This window comes from Lynx rufus, unplaced genomic scaffold, assembly GCF_022079265.1.
Source record: "Lynx rufus isolate CCGP_SWC_20201006 ecotype Redwood Valley unplaced genomic scaffold, mLynRuf1.p SCAF_20, whole genome shotgun sequence".
Taxonomy (NCBI): domain Eukaryota; kingdom Metazoa; phylum Chordata; class Mammalia; order Carnivora; family Felidae; genus Lynx; species Lynx rufus.
In genome coordinates, this window is record NW_025814835.1 from 17,530,586 (window position 1) to 17,552,441 (window position 21,856).

Genomic DNA, 21,856 nt, shown 5'->3' on the forward strand with positions numbered 1-21,856 from the left:
AGCGTGAAGCTTTCTCAGCAGAGGGCGCTGGAAGGACACTGCGGGAGGAGGGTGACATTTTCAGGGTGTGTGTGTGTGTGTGTGTGTGTGTTCACCCCATACAGTCGGCCTCAGCCACGAGGCTCAGAACAGAGCCCACCTGCAAACCTGTAGCCTTGGCCTAGTGATGACCTTCCTGCAGCCCTCTCGACCCAGAAACCAGAGCTCTGCATGGCCCCCCTCTCCGAAGACCTCCTGTCTGTACCAACCCAAGCAAGCCCCTTGTGTGGCCTCCACAAGCCACCTGGGGCCCCACATACACAGAGCTGTCGTTCCCTGTCCCTACCCCCGCCGCATGTAGCCCACCCACTCTGAAGGCCCCAGGCTCTGCCCCTGCCGGCGTCTAGACTCCCGCCTCACCGAGGGCTGACTGCCTCTTTCCCCGCTGGTTTCCGGAAGGTTTGGCTGTTGCTCTCCCAGCGATTCCAGAGACCTCTCTGTTACGGGCACCCTGTTTACACCTTCTCCAGCTAGGTTTGAGCCCTGGCAAGCCGTCCTTCCTTGGTAACCTCCCTCACCTTAGAGGACTGAGGGGTCTCCCTGTATCTTACGGTTTTTCTTCTGTGCAATTAACAAATTGTTTGCGTTCAACTCCCCTTAACCTGTTGCGTGGTTGCTGCCTCTTGATGGGACCCAGGCCATTTATCTCATCAGTGAAAAAGAGACGATAGCGTCAGGATCTCAGATTTACTGCACCAATCAGATGAGAAAGCCTACACAAAGCCCAGAGCATATCTCTCTGCTAATCAGTGTTGCTGAATTTTCTCTTTGTCCTAGCCACTACTTTCTACCCACGGGGAGCCAGGGAAGCCAATGTCAAGGGGTGCCAGGGATTCGACAGGACAGTGCCGACATACGTGTGGTTAGCCTCGGAGGAGGGGACAGAGGGTCAGAGAGGCCAAAAGAGGTTACTTGGGGTCATGGGTCCAATACTGTATGAAGCTGAACTCAGGTGGCCAGGCCTAGGAGTCCACACTTCACCCGCCACACTGGGTTTCCTCCGAGGGCCCCAAACCCTCCCTTCCTTTTCACTACAAAAAGGACAGTTTTCTGACCTGACAGAACCTCCTGAGTCTCAGCACTCACTCCATAATGAGAATAGCTGAGCAGCAGGAGAATCATTTGCTAGAGTTCTTTCATAATGACTTAATGAAGAGATCTCCTCCTAAAAGAAAGATCTGACTCATTTGAAAGCTGTGAGTCTGTGGTTTCCCTCTCTCTGAGTCAGCCTCTGAATGACACCCAAAGAGCCTGCCCTGGGAACCCAGTCTGTCAGCCTTGACAAGTATCTACTGGGCTGTTCCAGGCTCCACTTGGAGAAAAATCCCGTGGTTCCCAATCAAACTTACGGAGTTTCGCATCAGCAGCCCACCGTTGGTATGGTTTGTTGCTTGAACATAATTTCCCAAAGGCCAGCAGTCTTTGTCATGTTCACTGCTGCTTTCCCAGTGCTTAGAATAGACCTTGGGGTGTAGTATATGCTCAGTAAACGTTTGCCAAGTGGATGGATTTACACGGTTAAGGATTCGTCACATTTACATGTGTGGGGCTTCGCTAGGCTATTTTAAATAAAGTGGGATTTTATTTTATTTTATTTTTTGTTTAGTTTTTTTTTTTTTAAGTTTATTTATCTTAAGAGAGCGAGAGAGAGCAGGGGAGGGGCAGAGAGAGGGAGCGACAGAATCCCAAGCGGGCCCTGTGTTGCCAGCAAGGAGACTGACACAGGGCTCGATCTCATGAATCACGAGACCATGACCTGAGTGGAGATCGAGAGTCGGACGCTTAACCGATTGAGCCACCCAGGTGCCCTGGGATTTTATTTTAAAAGCAAGAAAGGAGAGGAGTGAGTACACCTTAACAGGAACATGACTGCTTTGGAAATCAAGGCATGATACCGTGGCTGTGCTGATATATCCCAGGGACCAAACTCACCCTGATCAAGACTTCCTCGTCCTGTGACTCACACTTTCCAGAGGCCAGTGTCTGCTGGGCATCAGCCTGGAACTCTGTTGTTTGGTAGGAAGTGATAATGGGTGGGGAGCATCCCAGCAAGTAACAGAGTGGCTTTTTAACTGGAGCCCTTTGGGAAGAATTGTCCAGTCCCTGGCAGAGAATTCTACACCAGGCGGCCGCTCCATAAATGTCTGTTGGCACTGATGATGCTGTAGTGACGACAAGATCTTAAAATAAAGGACTGACATAGGTAGTAGAAATTCAGGCCAAGGAAGAAGGCTCGAGAGAGGGTCACCGTGTTTTTAAGCGGACAGTCTTCCCTCATTCCTCAAATCATGACCAGGGAGTTATCCACATTTTCTACGTCTGATATTTCAGTATATTTGTACCACAGCTCACTATGAAAAAAAAAAAAAAAACGGAACCAAAAAAGGAAATGAAAAGAACATTCTCTATATGTGCTACAGAGGTGAAACCATACACATGTTCAACTTCTTGGCACTAAAAAAAAAAAAAGAAAAAAAACCCACACCTTGCTTATTTCCCAGAAGTTATCTTGTTTTCCTTTTCCATTTTAATGTGATGGGGGATATAGAAAGAGAGTAAATACATTTTCCTTTTTGGAAACACCAGGATGTGAACTAGTAGATCCCCTGCTTATGACTCAGTCTTGTCTTTTCTTTCTTTTCTTTTCTTTTCTTTTCTTTTCTTTCTTTTCCTTTCCTTTCCTTTCCTTTCCTTTCCTTTCCTTTCCTTTCCTTTTCCTTTCCTTTCCTTTCCTTTCCTTTTCTTTTCTTTTTTTTCTTTTCTTTTCTTTCTTTTCCTTTCCTTTCCTTTCCTTTCCTTTCCTTTCCTTTCCTTTTCTTTTCTTTCTTTTCCTTTCCTTTCCTTTTCTTTTTTTCTTTTCTTTTCTTTTCTTTCTTTTCCTTTCCTTTTCTTTTCTTTTCTCTCTTTTCTTTTTTCTTCTCTTTTCTCCTCTCCTCTCCTCTCCCCTCCCCTCCCCTCCCCTCCCCTCTCCTCTTTTATTTTCTTTTTTAAATAGAAAGTCAGGAGCAGCCGAAAGCCCAAAGCCCTTCAGATTTAGAGGCTTAGTAGCTGACGTCAGGTTGAGCTGTCTGAACTGGGGCACGGTTCTTTCATTTACTCATTCTTTCAACAAGTGCTTATGGTGCACCTGCTGGGTGCTAATTGTTGTAATAGGCCTTGAATACAACATAGGATGGGAGCTCTTTCCAGATGGGCATATTGCCTGAGTTGTAGCCACATCACCTGGGATACTCCCTACTACATTGGAGGCATTCCATAAATACTTGCTGGATAGATGAATGGTCCCGGCCCTCATGGAGTTTATAGCACAGGAAATTATACTACATTTCTTCTTGTTCCTTTAGCACTTGCGTGCCAATAAGATCAGAATTAAATGAACGTCAGACTAGCTTTAAGGAGAGTGAGAGGTGGCTCCCTGGTGGCAGCAGGCAGCCTTGGAGGGAGGTGTGGTCATGCCCTTGTCCTGTTTCCCACTGGCAGTAAGTGAAGGGATTGACCGGGGGACAGTAAGACCAAGATTCTCCCGTGTGGTTTATGGGAAGGAGCCTCAGGACGCAGAACCACACTGTGCACAGGAACATTCCAGGTCTACTTTGTCACACGCTGGGAGACGCTGTCTGTTGCCCTCTATAAGCCCAGTTATCAGTTTCTGCACACTTGAATGAGGCTGCTGCAAAGCGGGACTCCTGAGGGGTTGGCAGGAAGATGGAGATTCTTCCTGAAATTGAGCAGAAATTCCCTTTGTGCTTGCTGGACCTAACTTTGATATGTATTGAAATAATGGATGAGCTAATAGTTTTAAGAGACAAGAAATTAGTCCAAGATCTTGTTGCTTCCTTAAACAATAGCCAATGTCACAGAACAGTCAGGGTCTACTCCTCACAATGTGAGATTCCTTCCTTCTTTGATTCCTTCCTTCCTCCCGGCCGCCCTTCCCTTTTTCTCTCTCTCTCTTCTCCCCACCCTAAGCAGTCCTGAATTTTTTACGTCTCCTGGACATGGTTTGCCTGCCACGGGGCATCTGTTTTAATATGAAAGAGGTGGGACACCTGGGTGGCTTAGGGGGTTAAATGTCCGACCCTTGATTTCTGCTCAGGTTATGATCTCATGGTTTGTGAGTTTGAGCCCTGCCTCGGGCTCCGCACTAACAGCGTGGAGCCTGCTTGGGATTCTCCTTCTCCCTCTCTCTCTGCCCCTCCCTGTTCATGTGGGTGCTCTCTCTCTCAAAACAAATAAATAAACATTAAAAAAAAAAGTGGAAGAGGTGTTCCAGGATTTTATAACCTTTTTGAGGTAGATATAATTGACAGCGTTGATGGTCCGTCATAACCTCGTTACTTCGTGAAAGGTGGGTTCAAAGGACAGGACTTTCTCCGTTCTTTAGTAATGTTATTAACCAGCAAGCTGTCATATTTTGGGAACAAAGGTTGCCCATTGCTACTTTACAAGCATTGCATATTTCATTTGTTATGATCATGTGAAACGTATCTTTCTGGAAAGACGCCCACAAGCTCTGGTGACTGACTTGATCAAACTAGTTTACATGCAATTTATTCCCATCTTCCCGCCCCCCCCCCCCAGAGAGAAAAGAAATCATTGAATGAGGACTGTCAGAAGGCTTTTTGCTTATAATGGGGAATTTGACCAAGGGCCCCCTGGAACGTACAGTTGCTTAAATTTGCATGTCTCCAGGAAGTCTCTAATAGCTAGAGAGAGTTAGGGGACCAGTGTTTAGATTTCGATCATTCCTGCTACTCTTCTTGTGCGTTATTACAGTCATCAAGGATTAACAGTCTTGGGCTTGCAATTATGCCCAGTTGCAGGCTCTCTTAGGAACAATTCTATTAATATCGCTTTCATCTTCCTAGGTGCAAATTCAGGAACCGGTCAGGGGGAGAGACACTCTCAGCCGGATGCCAGCTTTCTCAGAGCCTGCCGGGGAGCCGTCTGCACCTCCTGGGACCACAACAAATTCCTTCCCCAACTTAGGAGGGATCGACGAAGAATATGCATCATTGGCCCAATACCTGGAGCTGGAAAGCTGCACTCGATGCCCACAGCACGGAGGCAACCAAGACAGAAAAGACCGCGCACTTGGAAGTTCCTGGGAAGACCTCGGACACGAGCTGAGCATCCCAGACGCCAGTAATGAAAACAGGTCCCCCCGGGAGCTGTCAGCGCTTCTCCCCCAGGAGGGCAGCGCTGACCCTGGGGAGCCCAAGCCTCTCTCCGTTGCTTCCCCTGAACCCACAGATACCATCACCACCCTGGCAACTGTGGGCGGTGGGCCAAGGGGCAGAGAAGCAGCGTGTGTGTTAGAGCTTCTGGAAGCACGTGGCCAAAGAACACGGCCGACCACGGACTCTCCTGCCGGAGCCTCCCCTGATAAATACTCGCCTCACGAAATTTGCTCCACGGACTTAGAGTCGGCAAAAAGTCAAAGCGAAGTATCTGATTTATGTTCTCCTGATGACAAGACGCCGGGCATTCTTTTTCAGACGCGAGGTTCTGAGCCTCCACAGCCGCCATGCAAGAGCGCTGAGGAGCGAGACTCCGCCATGCCCCCTCTTTTTACCAGTGTTTTCACCTGGACCCTTTCACAAAAAGCCAGTGAAGGGGGCACAGGGAAAAACTTAGCGGCGGTGGAGAATTTCACCTCCACGTTGGTCTCCACAGTACGGGCTGGCCAGGAGAGGCCCGGCCCCAGCAACTCAGGAGGCCTTGAGGGAAAACAGCCTCTACGTTCTGAGAACAGCTCTTTTGTGCAGTTGGCAGAAGGCGGCAACGAGGGCCCCAGTAACGGTGGCCCAGACACCACAGACACATCAGCCGGGAATGGCTCAGGTGTAATGTTTCCTCGTGAGACGCCAACGACTTTCACTGCTCATCTGGAGGGTCTTCAGGTGGCCAGGGCGAGTGGGGACACATGGCCCCCAGTTACCATGGCCCCCAAAGTTCACCCAGCCAAATACCTCCCTGTTTCCATTGCCGAGAACAGTCTTGCAGATGGACCCAAGGGGAGCTCACCTCAGGCACCGGATGAAAATATTCTCCACCTCACTTCCCATGCTCAGTTGGGTCATATTTTAAGTGATTCCAAAACCGAATCTCTAAAGGAGCCCTTTGGCATGGCTCCCCGTGGACCAGGAGTCCCCATCCACGTTCCTCGGCTCCCAGAGGTAGAGGGCTTCTGTAGCAGCCGCCCTCTCCAGACTGATGACCAGTCTGGAGATAAGAGCCTGACTGTGGACAGGGCAGGCAATAGGAGCCTTGAAGAGGATTTCCAAGAAAAAGAAAGTGAAAGAACACAGAGGATCCAGCACGAGAGCTTACCCCCACAGAGTTTTCCTTCCGAGGGTGGTTTCCAAGAAAGGTGGCCCATGACAGCTGTCGCACAAGGGGAAATACACCCAGTGGACCACTTGTTGGCAAACTCCAGGGAGGAGAGCGGGCAGAGCTCAGACCTGGGGCCTACTGTGTGCAAGGTGGCCCACGCCACCGTGGAAGGTGATGGTCAGGCTCTGAGCCACACTCCACCTCTCTCTGATATCTTCCTGGAAGGCTCTAGAGAGAGTGGGCCAGGACTTTGGAAAGCGGGCAGAAAGCTGAAGATTATAACTCTGGAAGCTCCCATTTCAGAAGACTGGCTCCCAAGACCACAGACGGGTTCTGAGTGCAAGGAGTTAGAAGCTGGTCCCGTAATTCCTGACAGGGTCTGGGCTCTATCTGATGTTCTCAAGGCTCACAGTCCTCAGGCTGAGTCTGGCCCGGCCCTTGCTAATAACAGAGAAACCCATGTCAGTGAAAAACGCGCCAGCCGTGCGTATTGGAGTAGCCTTTCTTCCCGGTATTTGAGCCAGCCCAGACTCCTGGAGTCATCTGAGGATCCTGTAGACGAAAAGGAATTACCCGTCACAGATTTGTCATCAGAGACTTCCAAAACCGGAGAGAAGGAAAACGTGAGTAATGTGAGTCAAAACCGAGAGGAAAACCAAGTCAAGGATCATGCTGCCTTCCTTAAACAGTTTCTGACCTGCCCTAAAGTCGTAGAATCCTCTGTAGGACCCCACTGATGAAGCAGGTGTGATGGTGTGCACCAGGGCTGGGACACCAGGGCCTTCTGAATCCACACCGGCTGTCATCAGAGAGGAGAGCAAACTGAATGATGGGAACATGGGCCAGAGACTGGAAGTCCAACCCGCCATCTTGCAAGTCCCACGTCCTGATGAAGGTGGGGAAACCATTCCAAGTGGATGTGGAATAAGTCAAATACAAGAAGGCCGTAAGAGAAGCTTAGGGGAGGCTGAACAAAGTAAAAACAACAAAGCAGAACCTGTTTTCTCCACTTCACCTCCTTCTAACTGTCTTGCAGTGATGACTCATGCATCTGTTGGCGTTGATAGTCACAACTCCACAGGTCAAGTTCACGACGTCCCCGAGAATGATTTAGTTGAGCCCAGAAACCGCCAATATGCACGTTCTGACTCGAAGGAAAGGGAAGCTGTTGAGAGTGAGTGTGGGAAACCTTCACCCTCTTCTAGTGGTCTCGCTCCGTTGCCCTGTGCTTCATCTCCCAAAGGAAACACTGCAAACTTTTCAGTAAGCCACACAATTCGGGAAGCTCAAAGAGAGGAGCCCCACACTGGGGAAACCAAGCATGTGAGTACCTCTGGCTCTCCAGCAGTGACCTCGGCATCTGGTTCAGGTGAATGTGCCTCAGAGAAAGCTCCTAAGATATTACAGCATCCATGTCAACAGGGCTCCAACCTGGGCTGTGGGAGAAGAACCAGGGAAGAGAATCTCGGTCACACGGCAGCCCGGACCCTCAGATTCCCAAAAGCCCCACCAGCAGGGAGTGGCTCAGAGGAGGTCAAGAAGCCAGAAACCTCAGGGGGTGGACATTTAGCTGAGGGCGTAAAGAAGAAAATTCTGTCCAGGGTAGCCGCCCTGAGGCTGAGATTGGAAGAGAAGGAAAATGTCCTAAAGAGCTCAAGCTTTCTTAAAAAGATTCCTAAACTCGAAACACCGGCATCATGCACAGAGGAGGAAAAAGACGCAAAAAAGCCACCTTGCAGAAGAGAAGGGAAAGGTGAGGTGCTGTTGCTTTCTGTCGTTGGTAACGTTTGGGTTTGTGAACCAGATGTCTGGTGTCCTTCTGAGTCCTCTGGATTTAAGGTGAGGGTCCACTGGATAGGCATTGGTGGCTTGGCAGTGACCAAATGGTGGCCTGGCCTCTATGCTCATGGTTCTCAAGCTCCACTGGCCTCAGCATCCCCTGCAAGGCTCGTTGAAATGCAGATCGTTGGGCTTCCCCCTCCAGAGTTTCCGGTTCAAGGTGTGGGTTCGAGAAAGTGCATGTCTAACAAGTTCCCAGGTGATCTGGAGAGAGAATCACTGAATAGGCTGCCTGTGGGTAGGTTGAAATCGAGGGAGTAGGATTAAGATGACTTTCTGTCTCATTACCCTTTAAAAAATATTTTAAAAGATAAACAGAAGCGTTCATCAGTGTCGCTAATTAGTATAATTCAACAGACCACACACAGCGAGCAGGATTTACGGAAGTAAACATTCAGGGATAATTTGGGAGCCTCTTTTTTAATTGGTGATTTTCATTAACAGCAGCTTACTTGAATCCCGGGTTTCCTTCCGAATTTGAGCGTAAGGTTTCTTTCCAGCTCACCCTCCTCTTCATCTGAGTCGGAAGGGCCCTCTGAAACCTCCGTTCCAGGTTTCAGGCCACATGAGGCTCAGGGCCCTGGCAATTTCAGTCACTTTTGTGCTGCGGGGGGGGGGGGGGGGGGGGGGGGTCACGTGACCCCAAGCTCCATCCCTTAACCCAAATTTTAGCCTCTTTCATTTCAGAGCTCTTTTTTCCCTTCCCACGGGCGGGACGAGAAAGAGAAGACCCCGCAGTGAGGTCGTGGAGCTGTGTGTGGCAGAGCCCGACGCTGGGGCCCCCTTATACCCCAAGTGGGGGGGGGGCAGGGCTTTTCTCCTTCCTGAGTGTCCCGACCTCCACACGGGCGCTCATGATTCCCAGCACACATCACCTAGGCCCTCAGCGCCCCCTGCAGCCAGGAGTAAATACAAAACTACCTTCTGAAGAGTTTTGGGGGGCATCCAACCAGTTTTCTAGTATATAGGTTTAAAACCTATTTAGGGGCGCCTGGGTGGCCCCGTCGGTTAAGCCTCCGACTTCAGCTCAGGTCATGATCTCGCAGTCTGTGAGTTCGAGCCCCGCGTCAGGCTGTGTGCTGACAACCCAGAGCCTGGAGCCTGCTTCAGATTCTGTCTGTCTCTCTCTCTCTCTCTCTCGCCCCCCCCCCACCCTGCTCACTCTCTCTCTCTCTCTCTCTCTCTCAAAAATAAACAAAAGTGAAAAAAAATTTTTTTGAAACTGCTTTAAAGACAACAGAGCAGTATTTTAAAAGATCTCTGAAGTGGTTTCAACCCTAAGGGAAATGTCTATTTGGAATCCTTGTCCGCGGTTATCCGAGTTACTATGGGAACACGGACTATCTGGAAAAGCAGAAGCTGGTGGAGTTTGCTCTCAGAGACTGCGTGGCTTCCCTGAGCACTGCATTCTGGGAGGGGAGCACTGTCACACCAGAGACCCCTTGGGGGAAGGAGTCTGTGTGTGTGTGTGTGTGTGTTGGACAGAAGCACGTGACTCAGAGGACTCAAAGAAATAAAACTGAGTAAACTTTCTTGGGGACATTCACAGCTTTGTACTCACCTGGCGGGAGGGGGCTGTTCTATCCTTTCCCATCAACCCTTGACCCAAACGTGCACAGGAGAGGAACCTGGCCACACTGAAGGCTGTCCTTTATCCCCATTCCCCGTTCCATCCGATACAAACAGGGGTCCTTCCTAAAGCCCTGAGGCCTCTTGCTCAGAGACCCTCATTTTGCTTTGTTTCCCATTTTTGGCCCTTCCCTCTATCCTCCAGGTTTCTGGGTTCAGAACTTCTAGTGGGCAGTGGGACAGAGTTGGCATCACCTTTAGGGACATTGGGGTCTCCACAAAACCATCCATGAAGACTGCCACCACATTGTGCTGGAAGGCTCCTTGAGGACAAGTTCCAGACGAGGGAGGCGGGCTTGGGCAAGACTCTGGAGCGAGAGTCTGAGACTGTGGGCCTCAATACCTAACGCAGCCAGCCCGCGTCAGGACCGAATAATCCGAAATGGGTTTTGCCATCACTAAACTTGGTATGTCTTCTCTCTCTGCCGTGATATTGTTAGTGTCTTCAGTTACTCTCTAGTGGAGGGATTTGTCCCCTGAGCGGCTCATTAGTACTTCCTGGGAAGAAAACAAGCTTTTAAATACGTTGGCATCAAAGAGAGAGGAGAAGGCACATTTAACCCATCGACTGCTGCCCAGCAGTGGGATCTGAGGTAGCGGGGGAAACAAAGCGTTGGCACTGGGGACTTCGGGCTTGGCCGGGGATCACACAGTGTTTTGAGTTACCACGGCTGCGGCGCTGTGGAGCTTGGCCTGCACGAGGACGGACACCTCGTTGCCAGGAACCCAGCCAAGTCATTCTGCCCACCTGGCGGGGCCAGCCGTCTCGTCTCGTTCTGCTGTCTGTGCTGCTGCCCCGTGGCTGTCCCGAGGAATGACACACTCAGCTGGCCTGCAGTGCCCTGATCCCTGATGTTAAAAGGCGATATTCAAGGAGCTCAGCCCAGCCTCCCCCCACCCCGCGCCCCACACACCAGGGAATTGTTTCCTGATTGATCGTGTTTCATTCAAGGAGACACGTCTGTCTCTTTTGCTGATGAAATCGCTATCAGACATCACTGCAATCCTCTCGAATATCTTCAGCAAAGATAGCTGATCAAGGGGAAAGATGGGGGAGAATTATTCACTAAATATCTTATTGTTGTTTTGCCTTTTATATCTGGGGGCGTAACCGTAATTACTTGGATAACCCGGATTTTGTCCTGCTCCCTAAGCCCCAGCTCTGATTTTGACCTGGATTACCTGGCGATCATTTAAATACGGCTCTATTTGGCTCAGGGTTTATAGACTAGGTATCCACAATCCCCAAGCCTCTTCTTTAAAAAAAAAAAAAAAAAAAAAGCCTCTCACATTCTACTTCATTTCGTGCATCCTAGATCTCACTTTGGGACTTTAATTTTTGTTAATGTTTTTTATTTTTGAGAGAGAGAGAGAGAGAGAGAGAGAGTGAGAGTGCACGCATGAGCAGGGAAAGGGCAGAGAGAGAGGGAGACACAGAATCCGAAGCAGGCTCCAGCCTCCGAGCTGTCAGCATAGAGCCCGACGCGGGGCTCGAACTCGCAAGTTGAGATCATGACCTGAGCCAACGTCAGACGCTTAAATGACTGAGCCACTCAGGTGCCCCACTTTGGGAGTCTTAAGTAATGCAAAATGAGATTTTTCTATTAGATTGATTTGCTCATTTTCTGAAAGTTTAGGCGAGTCACATCTTCCCTCAGACACTTGGTTTCCTCATCCATAAATTGAGGGGGATAATTATCCCCATTCTTGGGATTGCTGTGAAAATTAAATGCATAAAATGGGAAAGTCTTCTGGCCACTGTGAAACTCTCTGCCACTATTGTTAGAACACTGACCTGAAACTCTCTCGTTTCCAGCTCCGATATTACTAAAAAAGATCCAAGCCGAGATGTTCCCTGACCACTCTGGGAATGTAAAATTAAGCTGCCAGTTTGCAGAAATTCATGAAGATTCTACGGTCTGGTGGACAAAGGACTCCAAGTCAGTAGCCCAAGTGCAGAGAAGGTGGGATATTTGCCTGGTTACTTTTCATGGTTGTTGCTGGTTTCACAACATAGTTCTAAAAGAAAATAGTGATAGGAAGTAAAAAGGAAAATTGAAGCTGAAACCCCACTCACTTAAGTATCCAAGACAAGTAAGGAACGAAGACAGAGGTCTAGACAGGGAAAGCAGGGAAGGGTTCTTACTCAGGCTCTGCCACCCCCGAGTCTTGTGGCCTCAAAAAATCATGAAATGTGTCACGATGCTTTTATAAATTTTTTTTTCAACGTTTATTTATTTTTGGGACAGAGAGAGACAGAGCATGAACGGGGGAGGGGCAGAGAGAGAGGGAGACACAGAATCAGAAACAGGCTCCAGGCTCTGAGCCATCAGCCCAGAGCCTGACGCGGGGCTCGAACTCCCAGACGGCGAGATCGTGACCTGGCTGAAGTCGGACGCTCAACCGACTGTGCCACCCAGGCGCCCCTCAATGCTTTTAAAATCAGGGGAATGTGATGGGGCGCCTGGGTGGCTCAGTCATTTCGGTTTCTGACTTCGGCTCAGGTCATGATCTGACCGCTCGTGAGTTTGAGCCCCGTATCGAGCTCTGTGCTGACAGCTGGGAGCCTGGAGCCTGCTTCAGCTTCTGTTTCTGTCTCTCTGCCCCTCCCCTGCTCATGCTCTCTCGTGCTCAAATATAAAATAAAACCTAAAAAAATAACTTTAAATCAGGGGAACATGCCAAATCATCTTCTAGTCTGAGGTTCCACAGTCCCAAGATTATAGAGCTCTCTTCTGTTTGTGAATCTGTGTTTTTTCTCTTTCACAAATTCCTACTAGCCTGCCAAATTTCAAAGCTAAGAAGGAGAATCCAAGGGAAAAAAAAAAAAAACAAACAATCCATGAAGTAATAGAAAGTAGCAGGTATTGAAGGTGATAAGTAACCATTTCTGAGATGGGAAAAGCTGTGTATTTCTGGGGCCCTAGGTTAGAAGAGGAGAGGAGAGGAGGGGAGGGGAGAGAGAGAGAGAGAGTGAGAACCATTGCCGAGAGTACCCGTGTGGAACAAAGCTGACGAATGGCTCCCTAAGCGCCTTGCTGGCAATAAATGCTTGTTCACGTGAGCCGTGGGCCATGGGCTTCACCCAACACACCTGAGGGAGTGTGGCTTATTCTAAAACAGATCACCTGGCTCAGTGGGCATAACTCAAGCTCCAGATGCTTCTTTCTGCTGAGGGAAGCTCCCTGAGTCACGGGAGGTGTCCTGTCCCCTTAATCTCGTTGCAAGGAGCCTGAAAAAGGAAGAAAAATCGAGTTTTTTTGTATAACTAAATCAAATACGTTTGCTTGGAGCATACATCTGGAAATTAGGCTCCAAATGCCATAGTGATGGCAGATTCGAGCTGTAATTTCTTTTTTTTTTTTTTCAACGTTTTTATTTATTTTTGGGACAGAGAGAGACAGAGCATGAACGGGGGAGGGGCAGAGAGAGAGGGAGACACAGAATCGGAAACAGGCTCCAGGCTCTGAGCCATCAGCCCAGAGCCCGACGCGGGGCTCGAACTCCCGGACCGCGAGATCGTGACCTGGCTGAAGTCGGACGCTCAACCAACTGCGCCACCCGGGCGCCCCTCGAGCTGTAATTTCTATAACATCCCTCCAGAAAACCTAACTGGATTGTGACAGATGGAATGATGCCACGCAGCCTAAAACGTTGCCATTACCCTGCCTGTCTTATGTATGGCTTAGGAAGAATGATAATGGAGAATAAGTGGCTTGGCTTAAAAAAAAAAAACAACCAAGACCACTCCCTAGAGCTTTATAAAAAGAAGCACTAATCATTCATTTAAAGCACTTTCTGTAGCTGTCAGCCAAGGGTAATTAACCAGTAGGGTTTTGGCAATCTTGCTCTGAGCTCAGACTTGGCATTTGAATCTTTTGGGTCCATTTTCCATTTGAGATGTCTTTAGAAAACCTAGCCTCCCTGTAGGGAGCATACGTTAGTAGGCCTGCCATTTACTGGTGACATCTGGCCAGGCCTTTACACTTGACCGACATTGGCTTCATTTTGTCTGGGCAGCACTGATTTGGGAGCACCCATTTGCCTTTTCTTCTTCTCCTCCTCCCCCTCCTCCTCCTTCTCTTTCCTCACCACCACCACCACTGGTTTTTCTGTTCGTGGCACAGTGCCTGGAACTTAATAATTTGCGGCGGGTGGATGGATGGGCAGTGTTCACTAGAAGAGTACCCTATTCAAAAACACCCTCAGCCATGGGTCCTTATTTACAGCAAAGACCCCCTTTCGCTTGTCCCGTATTGTGTCTGTGTTTAGATTTGGTTTAGGGCTTTCAGGTCTCCTTCAAGCCCAGAGCACCTGGGTCAGTAACGTAACTGAGGTGAATTCTGAGCAGAAATGTTAATGACGGCCCCCAGAATTCACATTTCCGGTTCTTGCCTCTGCAGGTCACAGCCAAGGCTCCCAAATGGTTTTGATTCCTATTGCCTATTTGGAGAGAGGATGTTAAAGCAAAATTGCACCAATCATCTCCCACAGATAAAAATGAATTATGCAAACAGCTTATCGAGACCTTGTGCTTTAGCCAGCCCACTAGCCCCAAATGTTAGGGCAGGGAAGCACCTGTTCCTTTCTCCTTAAGTGTGTTAGAAAAATGCAGCTTCAGGGGCGCCTGGGTGGCGCAGTCGGTTAAGCGTCCAACTTCAGCCAGGTCACGATCTCACGGTCCGTGAGTTCGAGCCCCGCGTCGGGCTCTGGGCTGATGGCTCAGAGCCTGGAGCCTGTTTCCGATTCTGTGTCTCCCTCTCTCTCTGCCCCTCCCCCATTCATGCTCTGTCTCTCTCTGTCCCAAAAATAAATAAACGTTTAAAAAAAAAAAGAAAAATGCAGCTTCAGAACGATGAAGCGTTCCAACATTCATGTCCCCTATTGCAGGGCAGACGATACCTCGGCTGTGTCCTTGGCCATCGTCCAAGCCGGTCAGAAGGACCAGGGCATCTACCGTTGCTGCATCAAGAACAGTTACGGCAAAGCGACCGCTGAGTTTAACCTTACCGCTGAAGGTAAGCCTCAGCCTCTCCGTTTCAGGCGATAAACCACGAGACACCCCCGCCCCCGGCCCCCGGCCAGAATGCCCACGTGCACTGAAGACCCTCTCTTCTTTGTCTTCTTCTAGTTCTGAAACAACTTGCGAGTCAGCAGGATATTAAAGGTAAGCTGACCCGAGTTGGATGTCCAAGGACATGGGCCACTCCACAAAGCGAGAGCTCGCTCCTGGAATCAAGGGTTGAAACAATATCCCCATCGACTCTTCTAACCAAGTAGGGGAGAGCGCAGGAATGACTGGGAAATGAATGACAATTCATGAGCTATTTCAAGCTGGTGGCGAGGCCGGTAACAAGTGCGTGAGGCTACCAACATGCAGAGGTGTAGTATTTATGAAAGATGAGACTGGGGCGCGCAGTTGTCGAGGATGTGTCGGTGGGGGCCTTGGGGTCAGACTCCTTCCTTGAAGCCTCAGGCTTGCGTCCAGCCCCTCCGCAGCGGGTTTTCAGCATCTGGCACTGACACAGCCTGGTTTGTTGCTTCGGTTTACTTCCCAGTTTGACTCACTAAGCAGATTCCAAAGACAGTCAGGTGTCCTAGGAGAACCCCATTCCTTCGCATCTTCATGGAAATGAAAGATGAGTTTTGGTGCTTTCCTTTGGCATTTTGGCACTGGTCCTGGTCCCCTTGATCTTTCGGATGAAGAAGCCTCAAATAACTTCTTTATCACCTTTCTTATTTGGTGATAAACAATTTTATTAGTTGAATTCTCCCGAGGAGGAACAAATAACATTTTACAGGCCGGGCTCTAATTAAAAACTAATAAAACCCAGCTCGTGGGAAAGCCCAAAAATGAATGATGGTTCAAATAAAACACAAGCTAGCACAATTTCATGATCGCACATGGGGCTTTCAAAGGAAAGTCCTAAGATTTATTTTTTTCCTTTCACTGTTTTATCTTTGTTAAGTAGACTTTCTGTTGGAAATTATAGACAAGACTGTTAATTATACCCAATACAGTACTATAGAAAAAAAATTACCTTCTTTCTAAGCACACAGTCAGAAACAACTTTTGTATTAAATCTGATGCATTTTTTAAGCACTCAGTGCAGTTGTTGTTGTTAATAATAATTGAGTTTTAGAAATTTGGGGATTTTGAAGGAGAATAGAATGGGATAAATATAATTCATATTTATTGGGCTGTATACATAAAACACTTCCTATATTCTTTAAGTGGTATTAGGGGCCAAATTGTTAAAATGTAATCATTTTGTGCAACTAGAATTAAGAAGCTTTAGGTTATAGGGGGCACCTGGGTGGCGCAGTCGGTTAAGCATCCGACTTCAGCCAGGTCACGATCTCGCGGTCCGGGAGTTCGAGCCCTGCGTCGGGCTCTGGGCTGATGGCTCAGAGCCTGGAGCCTGTTTCCGATTCTGTGTCTCCCTCTCTCTCTGCCCCTCCCCCGTTCATGCTCTGTCTGTCTCTGTCCCAAAAATAAATAAACGTTGAAAAATTAAAAAAAAAAAAAAAGAAGCTTTAGGTTATATAAAAAGCATCCCTTTTTCTAAGTGATCCAGTTTTTGAATTTAACTTAAAAAAAAACCTATACTCTTCTCTGTAAATTAATTTTCTTTCTAGTTCTGTCACTAAAGATGAAATCTATGATAATCTCTTAAAATTTGCCTGGGGGGCACCTGGGGGGCTCCGTCAGTTAAGTGTCTGACTTTGGCTCAGGTCATGATCTCCCGGTTCATGAGTTCGAGCCCCGCATTGGGCTCTGTGCTGACAGCTCAGAGCCTGGAGCCCGCTTCGGATTCTGTGTCTCCCCCTCTCTCTCTGCCCCTCCCCCGCTCATGCTCTGTCTCTGTCTCTCTCTCTCTCTCAAAAATAAATAAACATCAGAAACATTTTTTTTTTTAATTTGTCTGGGACGGTGTCCCAATTGCCTGCCTGTTCCCCTGCTTCTCCACCATAGATCTTTCTAGAAACCTGGGACAGGTTACTTGGCTTGAGGCTCCTGCTCACCATCGTGAAATCCTGGAGGATCTTCCTACACACGCTCTTTCCACAGGCATCTTCGGCACTTTTTCTTTTCTTTTTTTTCTTTTAGAGATGACAGAGAGAGAAAGAGAGAGGATCCTAAGCAGGCTCTACCCTCAGCACAGAGTCCAACACAGGGCTCAATCCCGTGACCCTGGGATCATGACCTGAGCTGAAATCAAGAGTCTGACATTCAATCCACTGAGCCCCCAGCACTTTTACTGTTTGAGTCCCCCTCCCTTTCTTTCTTTCTGCCAATAACGAGGCCTAGTTGTTCATCAATACTCTTGGACAATAATTTTCGTCTCTGTTTCGTCTCTGTTTCTTTCGTCTTTCGTGTCTGCGGGGCTCGAACTCCCGGACCGCGAGATCGTGACCTGGCTGAAGTCGGACGCTTAACCGACTGCGCCACCCAGGCGCCCCGAAAATATTTTTAAAAGCAGAGAAAAATGTTTCTCTCAAGAGTCTAAATAGAAACGTGAAGTGAGATTTTCACACGACCCGTGATTTCTTTCTTGTTTTAAACATTCAGAAAGATGTGAGTCTTCATCGACTTCGAGGATTAAAGGGCGCTAAAGAACTCTAACCAAACGGATTTCATTGAAAGCTGTCTTCTTCTCTTCTCTCAGCCCACCAGAAGGCTGACCTGTTCATCTCTAGTTAGAAGGGAACCTTCCGATTGCATCCGTGGTCACCTGAAACGTGGAGAATCCGCTATGAGAAAACCCGGTGCTAGAAAAAAATAATTCTACTTTTCTTTTTACACATAAATCCAAAATAATTAGGCTTTTTTTTTTTCAGTGTCTCCTCAGAGGAGGTTCTTTTTAACTGTTTTGTCCTTGCCTACCTATTTCTTTTTTTTTTTAATTTTGTTTTCAACGTTTATTTATTTTTGGGACAGAGAGAGACAGAGCATGAACGGGGGAGGGGCAGAGAGAGAAGGAGACACAGAGTCGGAAACAGGCTCCAGGCTCTGAGCCATCAGCCCAGAGCCCGACGCGGGGCTCGAACTCACGGACCGCGAGATCGTGACCTGGCTGAAGTCGGACACTTAACCGACTGCGCCACCCAGGCGCCCCATTGCCTACCTATTTCTTATAGCTACCACAGACATTCTCAACATGGGGAAACGGTATTGCCCCCGAGAAGACAAAAATTGGTTCTTGAGGAGGCAAAAAAACTTACTCTGATTGTGTGTGAAGCACAGATATACACACATAAACGGATATACAGGACCTCTGTGGGATTGAAATTTATGGGGGGGGGGGATCAATTAAAAAAAAAGTCTGAAAAGACTCCTTTCACGGGGCAGTCATGAGAAAAAGGGCTGAGAAACTGATCTGTCACGTCTTATCGTTGGTTCCTCCTCCCCCCTCCACACTTCAGCTTGCCTTTAGTTACCTTTCGTGGTCCTGTCTGTATTTTCCAGATCTGTCTAAACTTCTTTTCCTGGTCTCCCCAGTTTTGCCCTCACCAGTTTTCTCCCCTCTCCAGTGAGATTCACTGGAGCCTCATACCGATCTTCCTGCCTCCTCGAGGACTTGTCCCCCCCCTTCTCATCTTTGAGCTGTGCCTGTCTCTGCTGGGAGTTCCGTGTGGTCTCCCCTCCAGGTTCTACAGGCCAGCCTCGTCCTCGTCCCTGTGTGGGAACAACCATGAGCCAAGAAGCAGGATGGGGGCTGGGATATTCTGTCCAACTAAAGGTGAGGTGTGTTTTAGGATGTGAAGAGATTGAATTCAGCCAACTCATCTTCAGAGAAGACTTCCTCAGGGACAGCTACTTTGGGGACCACCTGCGAGGTCAGATCGCCACGGAGGAGCTGCACTTTGGAGAAGGGGTCCACCGGAAAGCCTTCCGCAGCAAAGTGATGCAGGGCCTCATGCCCGTCTTCCAGCCCGGCCACGCCTGCGTGCTCAAGGTGCACAATGCTGTTGCCTACGGGACCAGAAACAACGATGAGCTCATCCGGAGGAACTACAAACTCGCTGCCCAGGTGGGTCCACCTGCCCTACAGAGTCACGTGGGGTGTGAGGGGGGGACCCACGAGAGCCTGAGATGAAAGTCAGACTCAGAATTGTTGGGAGTGTCTCCAAGAGGGTGTTTCTCTCCCTTTGGGGTGTGGCTATAAGGAAGCCCCTGGATCAAGCCCGAATGCTGGGAACCATGTCTGAGTTCTCGGGGTAATTTCTTGCCCTCGTGCCAGCCAGATGGGACTCACCCTGTGTCTGGAGGCCCCTCACCGGCTCTGACCTGGGCTGGGATCATTTCTGTTTCTAGGAAGCCCCATGAGGTCCTTGAGTCCACTCAGACACAGGATGATGTGGAAGGTGGGGGGTCCAAGCTACAGGGGATGCCAGGATTCCCAAGCATCCCCAAGGGCATAGTTTCTAGATTCTTGTTTACTTTATGGAAGGGGGTGGGCTATATTCAGAGGGGGCAGCAGGTGTCCTGTTTCTTGCCTTCCTGAGTTTGGGTCAATGTTAGCCTATAAGCTTTGAAGGGAGACTGATCCAAGGCTCTAGCTAAGCTCCCATCTCCCTGTGTTATTGAGTCACAGAACCTTGAGACAAGAAGAGAACACGGGCTTCCCTCCCTGCCTCCCAGTTTGGTCTGTGTATTTCACTCTTGACACCAAGAGTATCGAGAGCCTGACCCAGAGCAGTGGCCAAGCTTTCAGGACAGCTGGGTCTAGCTCTTTCGCAAGCTAGGCATCCTTCTAAAATTATTACCTATAAAATGAATAGGTTATACTTCAGTGAATCTCTCAGGTGCCATCAAGCACTAGCCCTCCAGGATTGTCTTAGGTGTGGTGAGGTCCGGTGGGACTTGGGGCTCATGAAGGCAGCCCCTCTTTTGAGTACAGAGTTTTGCCAATCGTATTCCTTCATCCTCCAAGTCAACCCTTCTTTTTTCTTTTCTTTCACTACATATTTTTTCCACCTCAAGTACCATCTGGTCCAGTCAGGGAAAGCCCCCAGCGTCCACACTCCCTCTTGAAAGACGCCACTGAGTAGAAAGCAGAATCCAGTTTGCCCTTTCCTAAGCCAACAGTGTTGCCAAGGTGTTGGCTACCCACAACTCTAATTACACCTTTGAAGAAGAGCTTCAGATGGGAGAGCTCAGCACACCCCGAGCTGTGCCCGACATCCTGCCATGGGGCCAGTCCCCTTAGCCCAGGATGAATTTCAGCCATGTGCGTTCTAGAAATTTGATAGTTCAGGACGCCTGGTCCTAGAGACCACTTGAGCTTTACCTGGATAGTTCCTTCGAGTCTCAGAGTTCTCTGCAAGTGGACAACTCGAGTCTGCAATAATTGTTGCTTCTGTGCCTGCAACCAGGGGGTGGGTTGGGGAATCCACTGGCTTGACTTTTTATTGGGAAGTCTGATTAGCTTTACCGGCAACTCTGAATTTCTTCTACTCACTTGTCTTTCCCTTGTGTTTGGGTGATGTAGGAATGCTATGTCCAAAATACTGCCAGATACTATGCCAAGATCTATGCTGCCGAAGCACAGCCTCTGGAAGGCTTTGGAGAAGTGCCAGAGTGAGTGTGTTTACTGTCTCTTGTATTATCACCCTGGTTTCTTGGGGACTTGGAGGGATGAGAGGGTGAGAAGGACCAGTGGGACAAGCATTTTGCCTGGTCTCTCTGTCTGGAAGCCATGAGGCCACACTGGGCTGCTAAAAGCCATCAGAATGAGTGACCTTAGCAAGCAGGATTTTTGTAAAATGAGGGGTACTGGGTCAAAGAGTACATGGGAATTAGGGCCATGGATACAAATGGAGTTCACTCGTCCAAATGGTGACAGAAGTGAAGGAAGCCAGGGAAGGGGAATGAAATGTGAGGGCAGAGACCCATCAATGGAAGGCGATGATTGACGATCGTAGTTTTTTTGTTTTTTTTCCCAATATATGAAATTTATTGTCAAATTGTTTTTTTTTCAATATTTGAAATTTATTGTCAAATTGGATCGTAGTTTTTTTTTTTTTTTCAACGTTTATTTATTTTTGGGACAGAGAGAGACAGAGCATGAACGGGGGAGGGGCAGAGAGAGAGGGAGACACATAATTGGAAACAGGCTCCAGGCTCCGAGCCATCAGCCCAGAGCCCGACGCGGGGCTCGAACTCACGGACCGCGAGATCATGACCTGAGCTGAAGTCGGACGCTTAACCGACTGCGCCACCCAGGCGCCCCTGGATCGTAGTTTTTAAAATGAGGAGGTGTGACCATGTTTGTAGACTTGGGGCAGAGAGAGGAAATGAAGAGTCAAGGTGATAGTAACCAATAGAAGACAAAACTTGAGACCTGGTGTTGGCAGATGTTCTCTGTAAAGGGCCAGATCATTACTCTTTTAGGCTTTGTGGGCCAGTAGGCAAAATAGAAGCCATTATGGAGTGCCTGGGTGGCTCAGTCAGTTAAGCGTCTGACTTCGGCTCAGGTCATGATCTCGCAGTTCGTGAGTTCGAGCCCCACGTCGGGCTCTGTGCTGACCACTCAGAGCCTGGAGCTGCTTCAGATTCTGTGTCTCCCTCTCTGTCTGCGCCTCTCCCATTCGCACTCTGTCTCTCTTTCCCAAAAGTAAATAAACTTTAAAAAAATTTTAAAAAAGAAGCTATTATGTTGATACTTGCATAACAAGAAAGAAAACCAGTATGTACAAATCTTGGTTGATAAGTTTCAAAATATAATAATAATTGAATTCAATTCTTTAGTATATAAGTTTACTAATGAGAAGAATGGAATTCTTTTTTTTTAATTTTTTTAAATGTTTATTTATTTTTGAGAGAGAGGCAGAGCACAAGTGGGAGAAAGGTAGAGAGAGAGGAGACAGAATCTGAAGCAGGCTCCTGGCTCTGAGCTGTCATCACAGAGCCTGATGCGGGGCTTGAACTCACAAGCTGTGAGATCATCATCTGAGCTGAAGTCAGAAGCTTAACTGACTGAGCCACCCAGGTGCCCCTGGAATTCTT

General features: G+C 48.5%; 1 protein-coding gene across 1 annotated transcript in view; it reads left to right on the top strand.

Annotated features, from left to right (window-relative positions):
- The first annotated feature begins 7,052 nt into the window (after window positions 1-7,052).
- The window catches only part of ALPK2 (alpha kinase 2), a 38,194-nt gene continuing 23,390 nt past the window's right edge, over window positions 7,053-21,856 (top strand). Inside the window, exons 1-6 of the mRNA XM_047086464.1 lie at window positions 7,053-8,128; window positions 11,660-11,807; window positions 14,734-14,861; window positions 14,975-15,010; window positions 18,604-18,878; window positions 20,340-20,428. Coding sequence (XP_046942420.1) covers window positions 7,126-8,128; window positions 11,660-11,807; window positions 14,734-14,861; window positions 14,975-15,010; window positions 18,604-18,878; window positions 20,340-20,428 — 1,679 coding nt within the window. The 5' untranslated portion in view covers window positions 7,053-7,125. The remainder of the gene's footprint in view (window positions 8,129-11,659; window positions 11,808-14,733; window positions 14,862-14,974; window positions 15,011-18,603; window positions 18,879-20,339; window positions 20,429-21,856) is intronic.